Source organism: Zootoca vivipara, chromosome 5, assembly GCF_965207765.1.
Source record: "Zootoca vivipara chromosome 5, rZooViv2.hap1.1, whole genome shotgun sequence".
NCBI classification, from domain to species: Eukaryota; Metazoa; Chordata; class Lepidosauria; order Squamata; family Lacertidae; genus Zootoca; species Zootoca vivipara.
The window spans coordinates 15,175,834-15,190,521 of record NC_142588.1 but is presented as its reverse complement, the minus strand read 5'-3'; the positions used below and the strand labels follow the sequence as shown (position 1 = coordinate 15,190,521).

The following is a 14,688-nucleotide window of genomic DNA, read 5'->3' as shown; positions in this document are numbered from 1 at the left end:
TCAAGGATTTACAAGCAAAATGTTTCTTCCCTTGAACGTCTTGCTGGGGGCATAATGATCTACCAAACTTTCCCATGTGATGTTTTCTATGTGTCATGTTTTCCACATAGGGGAGCTTTCGTATCATAACAGTTCACCACATGAAGTGGTTTCTGGTATGGGCACTGGGTTCTAGAAGAGATCACACTGGGATATTTCTGACACTATATTTAATGCTATTTCAGTGGGGCTTACACAGGAGAACTCCACTGTGTGTGCATGTGCTGGTGGGGAGGGGAGCCCATAGATTCTGTTTTTGTGCAAGGAGTGTGCTTTGAAGTAACTTGGGAAGTACTGAGATTACACTGCTGTTATTCATTCAGGGATAAATGACTTGTGACTGCCTTTTCCAGTGTGCACAATTTCAATTGACGTTTAAAGCTCCTCTGAGAAAGGGCTCCTGAAATACGGTACTTGCCTCCTGTGAATGGTCCTAACATTTACATAGAGTGACTACCTTTTTATAGAGTACAGCCATAGAGCGCAACATTACTCGCACTATTTGTAATAAGCAAACACCATTCAGTATTTCAATCACTGAGTGCAACTCCATTGACGCAGCCTCACATAATATTTTTGCTGCTAGGCTATACCACTTCAGATGGGGGAATGTTTGAATATTTCACCCATATAAAACTCATTCAAAACTAATATGATGGAGGGAAAGGTTTTAGCACTCATGATGCAAACTTTTAAAAATATGGTTGGGTATTCAAACATGTAGTAGCCACTCCTCCAACCATCAGTGTGAAATGGCACAACCTTGTAAAAACTGCACTGTATGATATTGGATAATGCACTTCTGCACTAAGTTGTGGGATTCTGGGGATGTACAGATGAGGTGGTCAAGCAAATAATATTATCTGTGGCTTGTTGGAGTTAGTGCTCATTCTTTTCAAGCCACAGAAAGGTCATTCATCTGCTAAGAAGCAAGGAAAGCTTGAGCACCCTCTAACTTACCTTCCAGTTGGTTCAATACATTGCACATTGATACCTGCGGAAAGTAAAATGCTTTCAGATTTGGGAGGCCCTGAGCTGGGAAGCCACCTTGAATTTGTTTTAACAATTGGAGCTGTTCCTCAATTGCTTAGTGAGGTGGACGTTTTAAGAATGGGTGTGTGCTGGTACCTAATCGATGCCTTGTGTTTTTTTCCTGGATTTTCAAAATGCCGTAAAAAAACAACAACCAAGGTCTGCTTTTGTGCTATGTACAGTGTATTTTTACATCAGTATAAACTTTACAGGCTATGTCTTCATTGCTGAAATAACCCACCTCTTTCATATCAACTCTTACCTAGGAGCCGCTCTGCAGACTCATTGATGTAGGTTCCCCCTCCCCCTGCATGGCAGTCAAAACCAAGCTGTTGGTTTCACTGCATGATGCAACCTCATATGTTGGGGTCTTCTAAGACCAATGTAAACTTTGTCCGCATAGTGCTTGGTGCATGCCAACATGCTTATTCTAACAGCCAGTACACTGAATGTGATCTAAGCATTAAGTGCATGAACCCGATTTGAGACCATGGATCTGTGATAACTTGAGTTTAAATTATTGCTATGATGTTTCATATTTTGATGGGTGGGACTAATGAGGCAGTCTGTCTTTCAAGTTAGACTCCTCGTTGGCCCTGCTCTCGCTTGATGACTTCCTATTACTGTTGGCTAGATAGTGAATGACATAAGCAACTATTTGAGATTTCGTGGGGGGGAGCAGGTGGAAGAGGAAGCATAGAAATCTTGACTCACACCTAGCCCTATCTCTTCTGTACTTTATGTCTTTATATTAATCCAAATTTCATTTGCTTAGTTAGAGCCCCTTCCTAAACATCTCTGTTGCACTGAAAATGAGATGGGAATAAATACACATCTTTGGGATGGAGTCCTGTCTTTCTCTTTCGTTCCTCTGTAAAAAGCACTGTGTTTACTGCTGCACTATAATAAGTAAACATCTGTAACATGATAAAGGTCAAATATTTCTGCCAGTTGCCAGACCTGTTATAGGCACCATGCATTCAGCTACTGGAGACAGTATTGTGGTCTTTGGAATGAGAAGCAATATAAGTCCTGAAGCAAGAGAGTGGAAGCTGAGAAGTATGCAGGATCAGGTTCCATCCCTGAAAAAAGATGGCATTGCCATTGGTTTATTGGCGCTGCTCTTGTACAAGCCTGACGTACAGAACGCAGCAGTAAGAATTTCCCATTACTCACATCTCGATGCCAAGGAAAGCTTCACCTGCAACAATTCTACCTGTCAGGCTGCTGTTAAAGGCATTGGAGGAAAGCCTGTAAATTTTTTTAGCAACTGGGCCCATCTCTGACCACTGACCTTGCCAGCTAGAGCTGCTGAGAGTTTGAATATGCTTGAAAAGTTGTCTTAGTTTTCTTGTTACAAGTACTTGAGCAGAAACACAGAGTCCAGTCCTTACTATAAAAAAGGGGGGAGGAGTCTTACTCCTTTGAATGGAATATTTCCAGGTAAGTATACTTAAGACTGCAACCTCAATCAGAAAAACAGTGTATGATATTTGAAATGAAGAATTCACTACACAATCTGGTATATGTTTACTTACAAGTATGTCCTATTGTGTTCAATGAGGCTTACTGTCTAGTCACTATGTTTAAGACTGCAGCCTTCATCTCTCAACCATCCTAAAGAGCACTACATTATTTTTCTTTTTGAAAAGCCTTAGTGAAAATGCATTCTAAAAATCAGGAGGAAATGAAAAATTTAGCAACACTTTAGCAAAATGATTCTTGATTGACTACTGTCACTGGCTACTCTCAGTTCATTGTAAGCCTCCATTTGGTACTAGAGATTGGTCACACAGCTTTTGTCTGCATTCTATCTTGCAATGTAATAATCTGCCTGTTTTCATTTCAAGATTGATTGCTATTCTGTAGAAACCCATGACAAATGGGAGGGAGAAAAGTGCATGTTTTAAACTGGTGAAAAGAGCTTTGAATGATGCCAGTATTTTATTGCTATCTTGAGCATGAAAATGAAAATTATGTAGATGAAAAAGATTGCAAAGATACAAAGAAAAACATCTTAGTCATTTGTCTTTTACAGAGGTTAGTGGAAATATTTGTTTGTTTATTTAAACATTTATACACCTCATTCTCTGTCACAAAGGCAGTCTATAATCTGCCCTAAAACCATCTAAAAGCCATACACACACACACACACACACACACACACACACACACACACTACAATAGAGCAAATACAAAAAATAAACAAGAAATGCAGTCAGTAGAAATTCAAGTATAATATAAATAGAACAGCATCATCTAATAGCCAGCCAGCTGAAAGTCTGATTCTGACCTTATGGTTGAAGGACAACAGTGATGGAACTAAAAATAAATAAATAAAATCCTTCCAGTAGCATCTTAGAGGCCAGCTAAGTTTGTTATTGGTATGAGCTTTCATGTACATGCACACTTCTTCAGATACACTGAATCAGAAGTCACCAGACCCTTCTAAATAGTGAGAGGGTGGGGAGGGGTATTACTCAGAAGGGTGGTGGGAATGGGTGATTGGCTCAGCCAAGAGCATCTTTTTGGTCTTACTGTTGCAGTAGCAGATGACAAAATTACATTTCCATGGAAGGCTGCACACTTCCACTTTCACTTGCATGGTGAAAACAGTAAATAAATCACTGTTCTGCTCCCAAGAATATACTGTTCTGAATCAGCAGATGAGACAGAAGTCTATAATCAATATTTGTTTTCTTATAGCTGAGTTTTTCATGTCAGCCCCAAATTTAGTCTGGTATTGATAATAAACAGATTACCAAGAAAAGAAAATATAAAATATTATTAATCAAGTTTGGCAGGCACATCCTTTGGCACTCAATCTATAAGAGGTCACCAAGCCTTATTGTTCAGACTCATGAGTCACTTATTTTCTCTACAGAATTAGATATATCCTGTGCAATGTACATGGATCACTCTCTCTTTGTGTTCTATATATCTAAACAATCACCTAGCTTCTGGGACTTGGGGTAGATTTCAATTGATGGTGTTATGCTCATGGGAGGACTTTTGATCAAGCAGATTGGAACAGAAGAGTAGACATTCCCCTCCCCCAAAAAAAATCTGCCCCTGAGGGGGGCGGGGACAAAGTGGAAGGTGGTGTGGGAAGGAGGGAATCTGCGTAAATGTTCTCCTCTCCTCGTCCATTTGTGAAGACGTCTGCTGGATCAAAAGCCTTTTTGTGCATGCAAAGGCACCACGTGGATTACACCTGTTCATTCTACAATTTTTAGAGAAGTTGCATATCCTGCAGTATTGCCAACTGTTGACTCAGGCTGAGGTCCAAAGGACCATGCAGCTAGTTCTGTGTGCCCAAGTGAGCTTCCCGTGCCACATGGAAACTGAAATGACTTTCTAGGGCAAAGGGAGATTAGTTGCTACTCAAAGCCAGACGTTTCATTGTGTTCTGTCTGTTGGGTAGGGCTTGTGGATTGTTCCTCTTTGAACTAAACAGTATTGTGATAGGTTTTTGTCATGGCCCTTCAGTGATGGAAGAGGAAAGAAAATGGCAGCATTTATAATTAAGCAGGATCATTGAGATCAAGAGACAACTACGGGACTCATCCTGCTATAGCCACATTTGTTCAAAATAGTCGCAGCCTTACACCTCTCTCTCTCTTACACACACACACACACACACACACACACACACACCTACCTCTTAATTCTGTAGACAGATATATCCATGTACTTAATAGAGGTAAAAGGAATAAATATCAATCACTTTTCACTCCCTGCATTGCAGACATGTGTCCTGAAATATTGGGTTGGGGCAGTTGACTGCAATCTGTGCTCTGTTATTATTATTGCTACTATTATTAGTGCTTTTGCTGTTATTTGAACTTATTAGTAACTATTTTTGTACAAAAAAGCCTGAAAACAACTTACAAATGTACATTGAAACCAGGATACAACTAAAACAGTGTAAAAGCTAAAAAAATCAGTTGGCATAAGTGTATGGCTTTGGGTAAGCAAGTAGCAGAAACCATAATAATAATAGCAGAACACTGCATTACTCATACTATGCAAATGAATGGGCTCCGGGAGATAAACTTGCAGTCAGTCACTTTGCTCTTCCATGGGTTTTGTTTGTTACTCCCACAGCCACACTGACAAATGCTTTAACATGTCTAAATCCAGGTTTGTGGTCAAGCTGTAGCCAAGGTTTATACTGGCCATTGCTTTTCACTGGGCAGCTAGTTTGGGTGTCTCAGATTTGGAGACATCTATAAATTCATCACTGACTTGCTAAGTAACAAATCTAGTTCTCCAATGTGTCCCTCTCTTGCAATATAGAATTAGAACAGAAGCAAGGAATCGAGGGTAATTTGGAACCAAGACTTGTTGGAACAAAGAGGTGGCTCAGTTGTGAGGCAAGGAGAAGTAGCACATTTGGGAAACCACTGGATTTTGGATTCTTTAATGGTTCCATTGTGGAGTTGAGAGGAGGAAAGTGTTCATGAATATAATGGTGATGAAAAGGAAAGGCATGTTGGAGGTTAATTATATATTTATGCTATCATTATTGCTATCTACTACTGTAAAACTGTTGCTGCTGCTGCTGCTGCTACTCATAAATGTATTGGTTACAGGTAGGTAGCCGTGTTGGTCTGGGTCGAAGTAAAATAAAAAAATTCCTTCAGTAGCACCTTAAAGACCAACTAAGTTTTTATTTTGGTATGAGCTTTCGTGTGCATGCACACTTCTTCAGATACGTATCTGAAGAAGTGTGCATGCACACGAAAGCTCATACCAAAATAAAAACTTAGTTGGTCTTTAAGGTGCTACTGAAGGAATTTGTTTATCATAAATGTATTGTAGCCGAAGACCACGACAAACATATGTTAATAAAACAATACAAAGCATACCTCCATAATACAGGCATACCTTGTTTTATTGCGCTTCGATTTATTGCTCTTCACAGATATTGCTGCTTACAAGGGCATGGGCGCAGCTGCAGGCAGCCAGACTGCTTCTGTTATGCTTTGTTCTCAAGAGTGGCTACCAAGGGGGAAATTTGCTGTTTCTAATTAGTTGCAGGTCCCTTCTGGATTCTATTCAGAAGAGCCAATACCTTAGCTAACTGTTCTTCAAGGTCAAAGCACATACCCCACAAGTGTCCTAGGAACTGGGACGTCCAAAGTTTTTTTTGGGGGGGGGTTAGAGAGAGAGAGAGAGTGGCAGTCATTTTTATTACCATGATCTTGTGTGATTTCATGGCACTGTTCCCCACCACCACCAAAAAAGCCCTGTAGTCTAGCGCTGTGCCCCAGCATAGATTTCTGGACTAAATATGGCAAAGGAGTTCTGGACTCTTTATCTAAGGCACTGCAGGTTCGTGCTTGTGTAAAAGCCATGTTAAAACTTCAGATTACAGTGGTACCTCGGTTTACGAACTTGATCCATTCTGGAAGTCCATTCTTAAACCAAAGCTGTTCTTAAACCGAGGTGTGCTTTCCCTAATGAGGGGCCTCCCGCCACCGGTGCCCTTCCACCGTTCAGCTTCCGTTTGTAGACTGAGGTAAAGTTCGCTAACTGGAACACTACTTCCGGTTTTGCGGAGTTCATATACCAAATAGTTCGTAAACAGGGCTGTTCTTAAACCGAGGTACCACTCTATCCATATTCAGCCAATATGGTCTTCTAAGCATTTCTTATCAGTTAAAAAACACCTAGCCTAAACAGCTGCTCTCCCAGCACCTCTTCCACACCTGCCCTCCAGTTAAAATATATGGCTTTGAAGCCCATGTAGAAGTAAAATAGATAAAACATGTATGTTCTTTGCCTGTTTGTAGCAATTAACATTAACTGCTGAGCCAACTGGCTTTAAGACTGTTCAGATAAAAACAACCCACTGGCAAGCTCCCACTACACAGCAGTGAAATGAACAGAAATTGTGCAACAACATTATTATTTCCCATGGTGCTTGCATAGCAAAGCTTCCTAGTGGACCATAGACCTTGAGGAACTTTTACTCAGAGTAGATGCATTGAAATTAGTAGAGCTACCCTGTTTCTCATATTTTAAGACATACCCATAAAATAAGCCATAGCAGGATTTTTAAGCATTCAAGGAATATAAGCCATACCCCGAAAATAAGACATAGTGATAGGCGCAGCAGGAATGCCGGCCATGGCAGGAGGAGGAGGAAAAAAATAAGACATCCCTTGAAAATAAGCCATAGTGTGTTTTTTAGAGGAAAAAATAAATATAAGACATGTCTTATAATATGAGAAACACGGTAATTTAGTCATGTTCATACATTTCAATAGGTTTAAAAAGGTAAAGGGACCCCTGAACATTAGATCCAGTTGTGACCGACTCTGGAGTTGCGCGCTCATCTCGCATTATTGGCCGAGGGAGCCGGCGTATAGCTTCCAGGTCATGTGGCCAGCATGACAAAGCCGCTTCTGGCAAACCAGAGCAGCGCATGGAAACGCCGTTTACCTTCCCGCTGTAGTGGTTCCTATTTATCTACTTGCACTTTGACGTGCTTTCAAACTGCTAGGTTGGCAGGAGCTGGGACCAAGCAACGGGAGCTCACCCCGTCACAGGGATTCGAACCACCGACCTTCTGATCGGCAAGCCCTAGGCTCAGTGGTTTAACCCACTGCGCCACCTGGGTCCCAATAGGTTTACTCTAAGTAAAAAAAAAAGTTGTCTACAACCCAGTGACTTGGCTCGGATCTGGCTATGTCTGTGTGGCATTTCATACTACGGTGTTAACTGGGCATATATGCATATGTATAGGTATGAATTTCAGGCAACTTTGCAACAAAACCATTTGGGCTTCCATTTGCAGTTAATCTTTCCCTTGATTATATATTAATCTGCTGGTGATATATCAGTGATAGAAGCTTCTCCTTCTTTTGCATTTGCTGTTTATCAATGCCACCTTCTGCAGTCGCCCCAATTTTCATGTTTCATTTAAGTTTTAATGACAACCTGCCCAGTCAGCACTCTTTCCAATTGTTAATTGGAATGCTGTAGAGATTTTCAAGACTTCCCCAGCACACTGCTAATTACTTCCCAGCGTTTGTAGGACGGCAGGAAGAAACTACAGAAAACCACTGTACAGTCTTCTGTTTTGTGCATCTTGTCTGGGATACTGTGGTTCATTTAGTAGCCCTGTTGATGCATAAATAAACAATTTATTCTGGGTCATTCATGTTATGAGTTGGGCAGGGTGGGATAGAAGGAAAAGAGTGATTGATTGATGTAGCTGAATTGGCCTAAAGTGGAACAAAAAAAAATACATATTTTTTAAATTATGCTATTCATTCAGCATTCTGTTCTCAGCTGCCTGTGAGAAACCAGGGAGCAGAACATGAGCACAAGAGCCCTCTGCCCTCCTTTGTTTTTGAGCAACTGCTATTCAGACGCATTGCTGCCCCCAACTGTAGAGTAGAGCACAGCCATTATGGCTAGTAGCCATTGATAGAGCCCTCTGCTCCATGAATTTGCCCAATCTTATTTTGAAGCCATCCAAGTGGGTTGCCATCACTGCCTCCTGGGGGAGCGAGCTCCATAGTTTTCGACTATGCACTGTGTAAATAAGTATTTTCTTTTAACTGCCCTTAATCTCCCAGCATTCATCTTGATTGGATGTGCACAAGTTCTAGTGCTATGAAAGAGGGATGCATAGTTTTATAAACTTCTAGCATGTCACGTCATACCCGCCTTTTCTGCAAACTTAAGAAGTTACAGGTGCTCTAAACTTTCCTCATGGGGGGAACCACTACATCCCCTCGACCTTTTCCAACTCTACATTATCTTTGTGTAACAGCAATGCCACATCAGGGGTTTGCAGCAACTCAGCGCTTGTCATGGTGAATATGTACAATTAGTTTTTTGGTTGTTTTTTTAGAGGAGACCTATGGAAGGCTCATTACTCCACCCTCATTGCCAAGTAATTCCCTGAAGGGAAAAGAGAGAGTGATGGCCCATGGCAGCCGTTACACTATCTGCACTTGCCGTGTGATAATTTTGACTATCGCTTTGTAAAGAACAGGGCTGGATCCAGACTGGTAGTTATGCTAAACCCCATTGAATGCAGCGGACCCTAACTCTCAGTCTGGATTCAGCCATAGTCTGAGAACCTGACAATAGTTACTTCCACTGCAACTAGTCATTTGCAGAACGGTTCCATACAACTGTGCTTTTTCATGTTTGTTTGTTTGTTTGTTTACCTTCGGTTGAGTGCAGATTTCTATGTTGATGATTGTCTGGAATGAAATCAGTATGTGAAATAAGTCCCTACCCAATCTCTCTGACAATCTTGGACTTCTACTAGTACACCATTTTAGACTGCACAATATTGGACTACTGGGACACTTTAGACGGCAGGGAGAAACATGTCTGAATCATCTTCATTGGCAATTCCCCCCATATATCTGAAAGGAGGCTAGCTAGAACTCATCTCCTTACTAGTTTTTTTAATTGGAGAAGCTTCTGTTTGAAGGGTTGCTTTGTGGACTTCAGAAGAAGCTTACAAAGCAGATGCATTAATGTCTCACGCTTCTGCTTTTCCTGCTTCTGATACAATGACGATGTGGGAGCTTGCACATTTCATCCCTTGCCAAATCCATGATTTTCAGATACTTGGGGGATCTGGCAGTGGGTGAAATGCCTGACTCTCATTCTGCATACTCCGGGAAAAGTGGGGGCAGGGGGGGGGGACTGAAAGCAGAAGTTTTTCCCTTTTCTGGTTTCCTCACTTTTCTCTAACGTATTAAAGCAAGATTTATTTTCAGTTGCTTTGCTACCAAGACAATGTGAGATACTAACAACAATACCACCATTTTGTCCTTTATTTATTGCAATTAACACTCTTTCTATGAGACTTGCGTGTTTAATAACTTTGATGCAACATTTGCAAATAGTATTTGCAAATACACTGTGAATATGGCGTTGGTTTCTACTGAGTCTTCTTAGAACTCTGCGTCACTGCCCTTCAGGGAAATGTTGGCAGCTATAAACGTGCCTGAGGATAAAACGGGGGCATGCTGTTATCGGACTTTTTTGAGCTGTGATGTTTGCAAGTAAATGGGAACCTGGCTGCATGTGTAATACCCTCAAAATCCAGCTAATTTTCTTCCCTGCCTTCAATTAGGTCAGCAACATTCAGAATGCACAGAACCTTGCTTGTTTAGCAATTTAGCCTTGCACCTGCAGATGTAGCGCTATACTAACTGGTATGATATACATAGTGATTTATTTGTACAAAGAAGAGTCATGGAATTTCCCGTTACGGTCATTTTCCTTCCCGTTACCTTAAGTGTGTATTTTTTACTTCTTCTTCCCAGAATTAAGTAACTTCTAAGCATAATTCCTGACCTCTGTATTGGTTATGCTGACTGAATGGTAGCTTGTTGCAAATCTTGGGACCATAGCTGCCAAGTTTTCCCTTTTCTCGCGAGGAAGCCTATTCAGCATAAGGGAAAATCCCTTAAAAAAAGGGATAACTTGGCAGCTATGCTTGGGACATGCTGCTTAACCTGGGGGCTGTGATCTGCAGTCTTTCCAACCACCTCAGAGGACCATCACAAATAAATCACAACACACACACACACACACACACACACACACACACACACACTGTTCGATTTGCTGCAACCTGGTTTATTGAAGCATACCACAGTACCAGTTTGTATAGAGTATGCTAGAGTGTTGGATGTAGCCCTTTTTTTAAAAAAAGCAAAACTAGATTTTGCAAGGCTGCCTGAGAAAGAGAGGGGAATCTGAAATCTGCATGTGAAAATTAACCCTTAGAGTCCTGCTTCTACTCCTTTAAATTATGTTGTTCCGCATTAATTCTAACAGCGGGCTATGCTCTTCTTTCTACTAGATTAATGGTACTGTGTTTGTAAAGAAGCAAACAAGTCTCTCACCCAAGTTGCTAATATCTATAAGCAACTCTTTTTATATCACACTAACCAGAAAGGGGAGTGTGAAATATAAGATGGCATTAATTTGGTGGGGGTTCTTTTTAGAAGGACTTCCTGAAATTGTTGGTGTTACTGATTTTACAAGATGCTGTTTCATCCAAAATACACAAAACTTTGTATAATGAAATCAATTTTGCTAGATTTTGGGTTGCCAGCTAATCAGGGAGAAAATCGTATGGCATGCTCTTGTACCTTTAACAGCAGCTGAATTTGCAGGAATTAGCAGATGAAGCTTTTCGCAACGTAGAGATTAGCAAGGGCACCTGCTGTTGCCTGTAGAGCCACCTGCTGTAACAGGCAGAGGAACGAGGCCTGCTAAAAAGTTGGCAACCCAAATCCGATGGTTGAACTGTTATAGCTTTACGTACCCAGTAGAAAGAAGCCAGTTCTTTAAGGGTTAATGTGGGATTGAGGAATCCTAAGAGATTTTCCTGCTTGTCATTCCTTAAAAGTGCCTGCATGTTTCTGCTCACCTGTTGCAACTAACAGGTGAACAGTAAGTATGGCTGACAATACAAAAACAATGTTCCAAATATTATTTCTTTCAATGCCTGCTTGCTTTAGAAATAATGGAAGAACCAGAAGCAGCGTATAATGACTGAATCCTGTCCATTCGCTAATCAAAATTATAACAGTGGCCAGCTGACGCTACTTTTGCCGATATGCATACTTCATTCCCTCTAGTTTACTCTGGTCTTTTTTTCTTTTCTCAAATAGCCCAATAGAATCTTGCCAGAATTTCTACAAAGATTTCACGTTACAGATAGACATGGCTTTCAACGTGTTCTTCCTGCTCTACTTCGGCTTGCGGGTAAGTGCAAATCTCCATATTGCTTGCCTTGAGGGGAGGGGAAGGTACCACAGTGTTTTGTCCCAGAGGCACTTGTGGAGATACCCAGGAAAAAGTCGCCAGTGGCCTAAAAGTGTCAAGCAGCAACATACTGCCATGGATGCGCAAAAGTGTATGAAGGCCATCATAGTTGTCAATACCTTTTGAGTAAATTGGTATGTGAGGTGTTTTCATGTGGGGGTGTGTGTTTATATTTGGGCAGCCAAGTTTGTCAAATTTAAATACAGTGGTACCTCGGTTTTTGAACGTCTCGGAAGTCGAACATTTCGGTTTCAGAACGGCGAATATCCAGAAGTAACTGCTTCAGTTTTTGAATGCTTTTCAGAAGTCGAATGTGCTACATGGCTTCCATATTGAGTTTTCCGTAAGTAAATGCTTCCGTAAGTAAATGCTTCGGTTTTCAAACGTTTTGGCAGTCGAACAGTCTTGCAAATGCATTATGTTCAAAAACCAAGGTACCACTGTACCACATCCATAAAGGTTTTATAAAATAAAATAAAATAAAATAGGCTATTGCCCTTGAATTGGAAGACTTTTCTCAAGCCATGTTGAGAACAGGAGTTGCTTCAATAAACCTTTGCTCAATGATAAAGAGGCTGGTGAATATACTGTCCCACAGCAGTGCTTTCCCTCCCTCCCCCCCCTCTCTCTCACACACAGTGTTTGTGGCAGATCTTACTCAATCCACCATCAGTCATTTATAAGAATGATAATTTATACCTTGCCCATCTGGCTGCATTGCCCCAGGCACTCTGGGCGGCTTCCAACACATATAGAAGCAAAATAAAACATTGAACATTAAAAACTTCTCAAAGGTGCTTGTTGCATGCACCACAATCAGCAAGACACTCATGAGGTTCCAGAGTTTGGTTTCCTTGGAACAAATGTCTATGAATACAGTGGTGATACAGTGGGAAGTATGGTTTTGTTTACCCATAGCTACAACCAGAGCATGGGATGTAGAGGCTCACTGCACTAGCATTCCCAAGAGCTCTTATCCCCCACCCCATTGGGTTTCCTGGGAGGCCCTAAGCCTGCAACAGAGTGAAACAACCCTTTGTGTCAACATTTTCCAGCATCAGCTAATAGCAACAGGAAGCATTCTTCAGCACTAGGAAAAGATATACCAGGTGGACACACCACACTCGGTCTCACTTCACATCTAGAAGGTACCTGCACATTTTGTCCCATAACTTTCTTCCTAGGTGGGCTGGAAACTCCCCCCTCCTCAATGAAAGCTCAGAGTCCAGGGCACCTCCGCAGGGGAACCATTGAAAGCCTTCATGGGTTGGTGGCACCTGCTACAGAGTAGATTAATTAATCCCATTGTCTGGATAGGGAGCTGCCTGGTTTCTTGATACATTCTCCCCCCTCCACCCATTCCTTTGGGTTCCCTCTAGAAAGCAATGGAACAACCCAACAAACACATTTAAAAGGATATAGGATGTTAGTCAGCCAAAGGCCTGGTCCATGGGAAAAATTGATTGCCTGGCACCTGAAGGTGTATAATGAAGGCGCGAAGTGAGCCTCCCTGGGGAGAACATTCCACAAGCGGGGAGCCATTGCCACCCTCACAGGATCTGGGTAGGCTCATATGAAGAGTGGTGGTCTCTGAGGTTCTGTGGTCCTGAGCAGTAAAGAGTTGGTGCTCAGCTCAAGTCTTATTTCATGTGAAGAATGCAATTTTAACCATTTTATTTTGTTAGCTTTTAAACATTTAAAAATTGCAAGCCAATGGTGTGTAAAGGCTTGCATGTTCAATTGAGCACTGAATTTGAACTGGAGTAAAATGTGAGAAGGCGATTTAAGTAGTACCCCCAAAGGGTGATTTTTTGTTTGTTTGCATTGGACCAAAAATCCAAACCAGTTTTCACTTTCAACCCAAGGATAGAGGGGTGGGGATCTAAAGGCACCAGACAGGGCCAGTCCACCCAATAATCAGGGTGAGGGTGAGCCCCTTGCCACAGACAACAGATCATACAGTTGCATGGGGCCCCAGAAGCAGATCCTGTTACCTCAGTAGAGCCTTTGTGCTGCCCTAAACCCCAGCCAGACTAGTCTATGGCAGTTCTGCCTTCTGGTCCTTCCTTTATCTTTGTGCTGTTGGATGCCTGAGGCAACCCTGATTTACTACAATCCCATATATCTGTTAGTTTGATTTATAATCTTTTTACCCTGCTTAATAATAATAATAATAATAATAATAATAATATAATAATAATAATAATAATAATAATAATAAATTCAGTGGTTTAAGTATGAAAACAGAAACATAACAACATTCAATAAAATTTCCTGGGAAAACCAGATTAAAAATGAGATAAAACGATATTATGTATCCCAAATAAATCTGAGCAGTGTGGAGAACGAAAGAAATCAGGAGTCAGGAACCCAGGAAAGCTTGGGTAAACATTTTAGGAGGTGTTGAAAGGTTGCTAATGTCTCTGCCTCACACTTTACCTGAGAAAGAACATTCCAGAGGGTGGACTTATCACTGGGAAAGTCCACTGCCACATTGTCACCAAACCAAAGAACCACCAACAAAGGTGGAAAGATTGGTTTGGTCTGTGTGGGGGAAGGCGTACACTGCTAGATTTCCTGTTCCCAGGTTGCTTAGGGCTGTAAACGTCAGTCGCAAAACCTGCAGCTTGACTCAGTAGATAATAGGCCTCCAGTGCAGACCTTTTGACGCTTGTGATGCAAGATGTGGGTGAACTTAATTTTATGCTCATTTACAGTTTCCACACATTATATTATTCTAATGGTGAGGTTTCCAATGTATGGACCACCCTTTTCAGCTGCTGTGGCCTTTCCCCC

General features: G+C 41.4%; 1 protein-coding gene across 5 annotated transcripts in view; it reads left to right on the top strand.

The window, feature by feature from the left end:
* KCNMA1 (potassium calcium-activated channel subfamily M alpha 1) overlaps positions 1 to 14,688 on the top strand; it is a 541,146-nt gene that overhangs the window by 298,527 nt on the left and 227,931 nt on the right. For all 5 annotated transcript variants that reach the window (XM_035137304.3, XM_035137303.3, XM_088670120.1 and 2 more), the window contains exon 4: positions 11,739 to 11,832. In XM_035137304.3, coding sequence (XP_034993195.3) covers positions 11,739 to 11,832 — 94 coding nt within the window. The remainder of the gene's footprint in view (positions 1 to 11,738; positions 11,833 to 14,688) is intronic.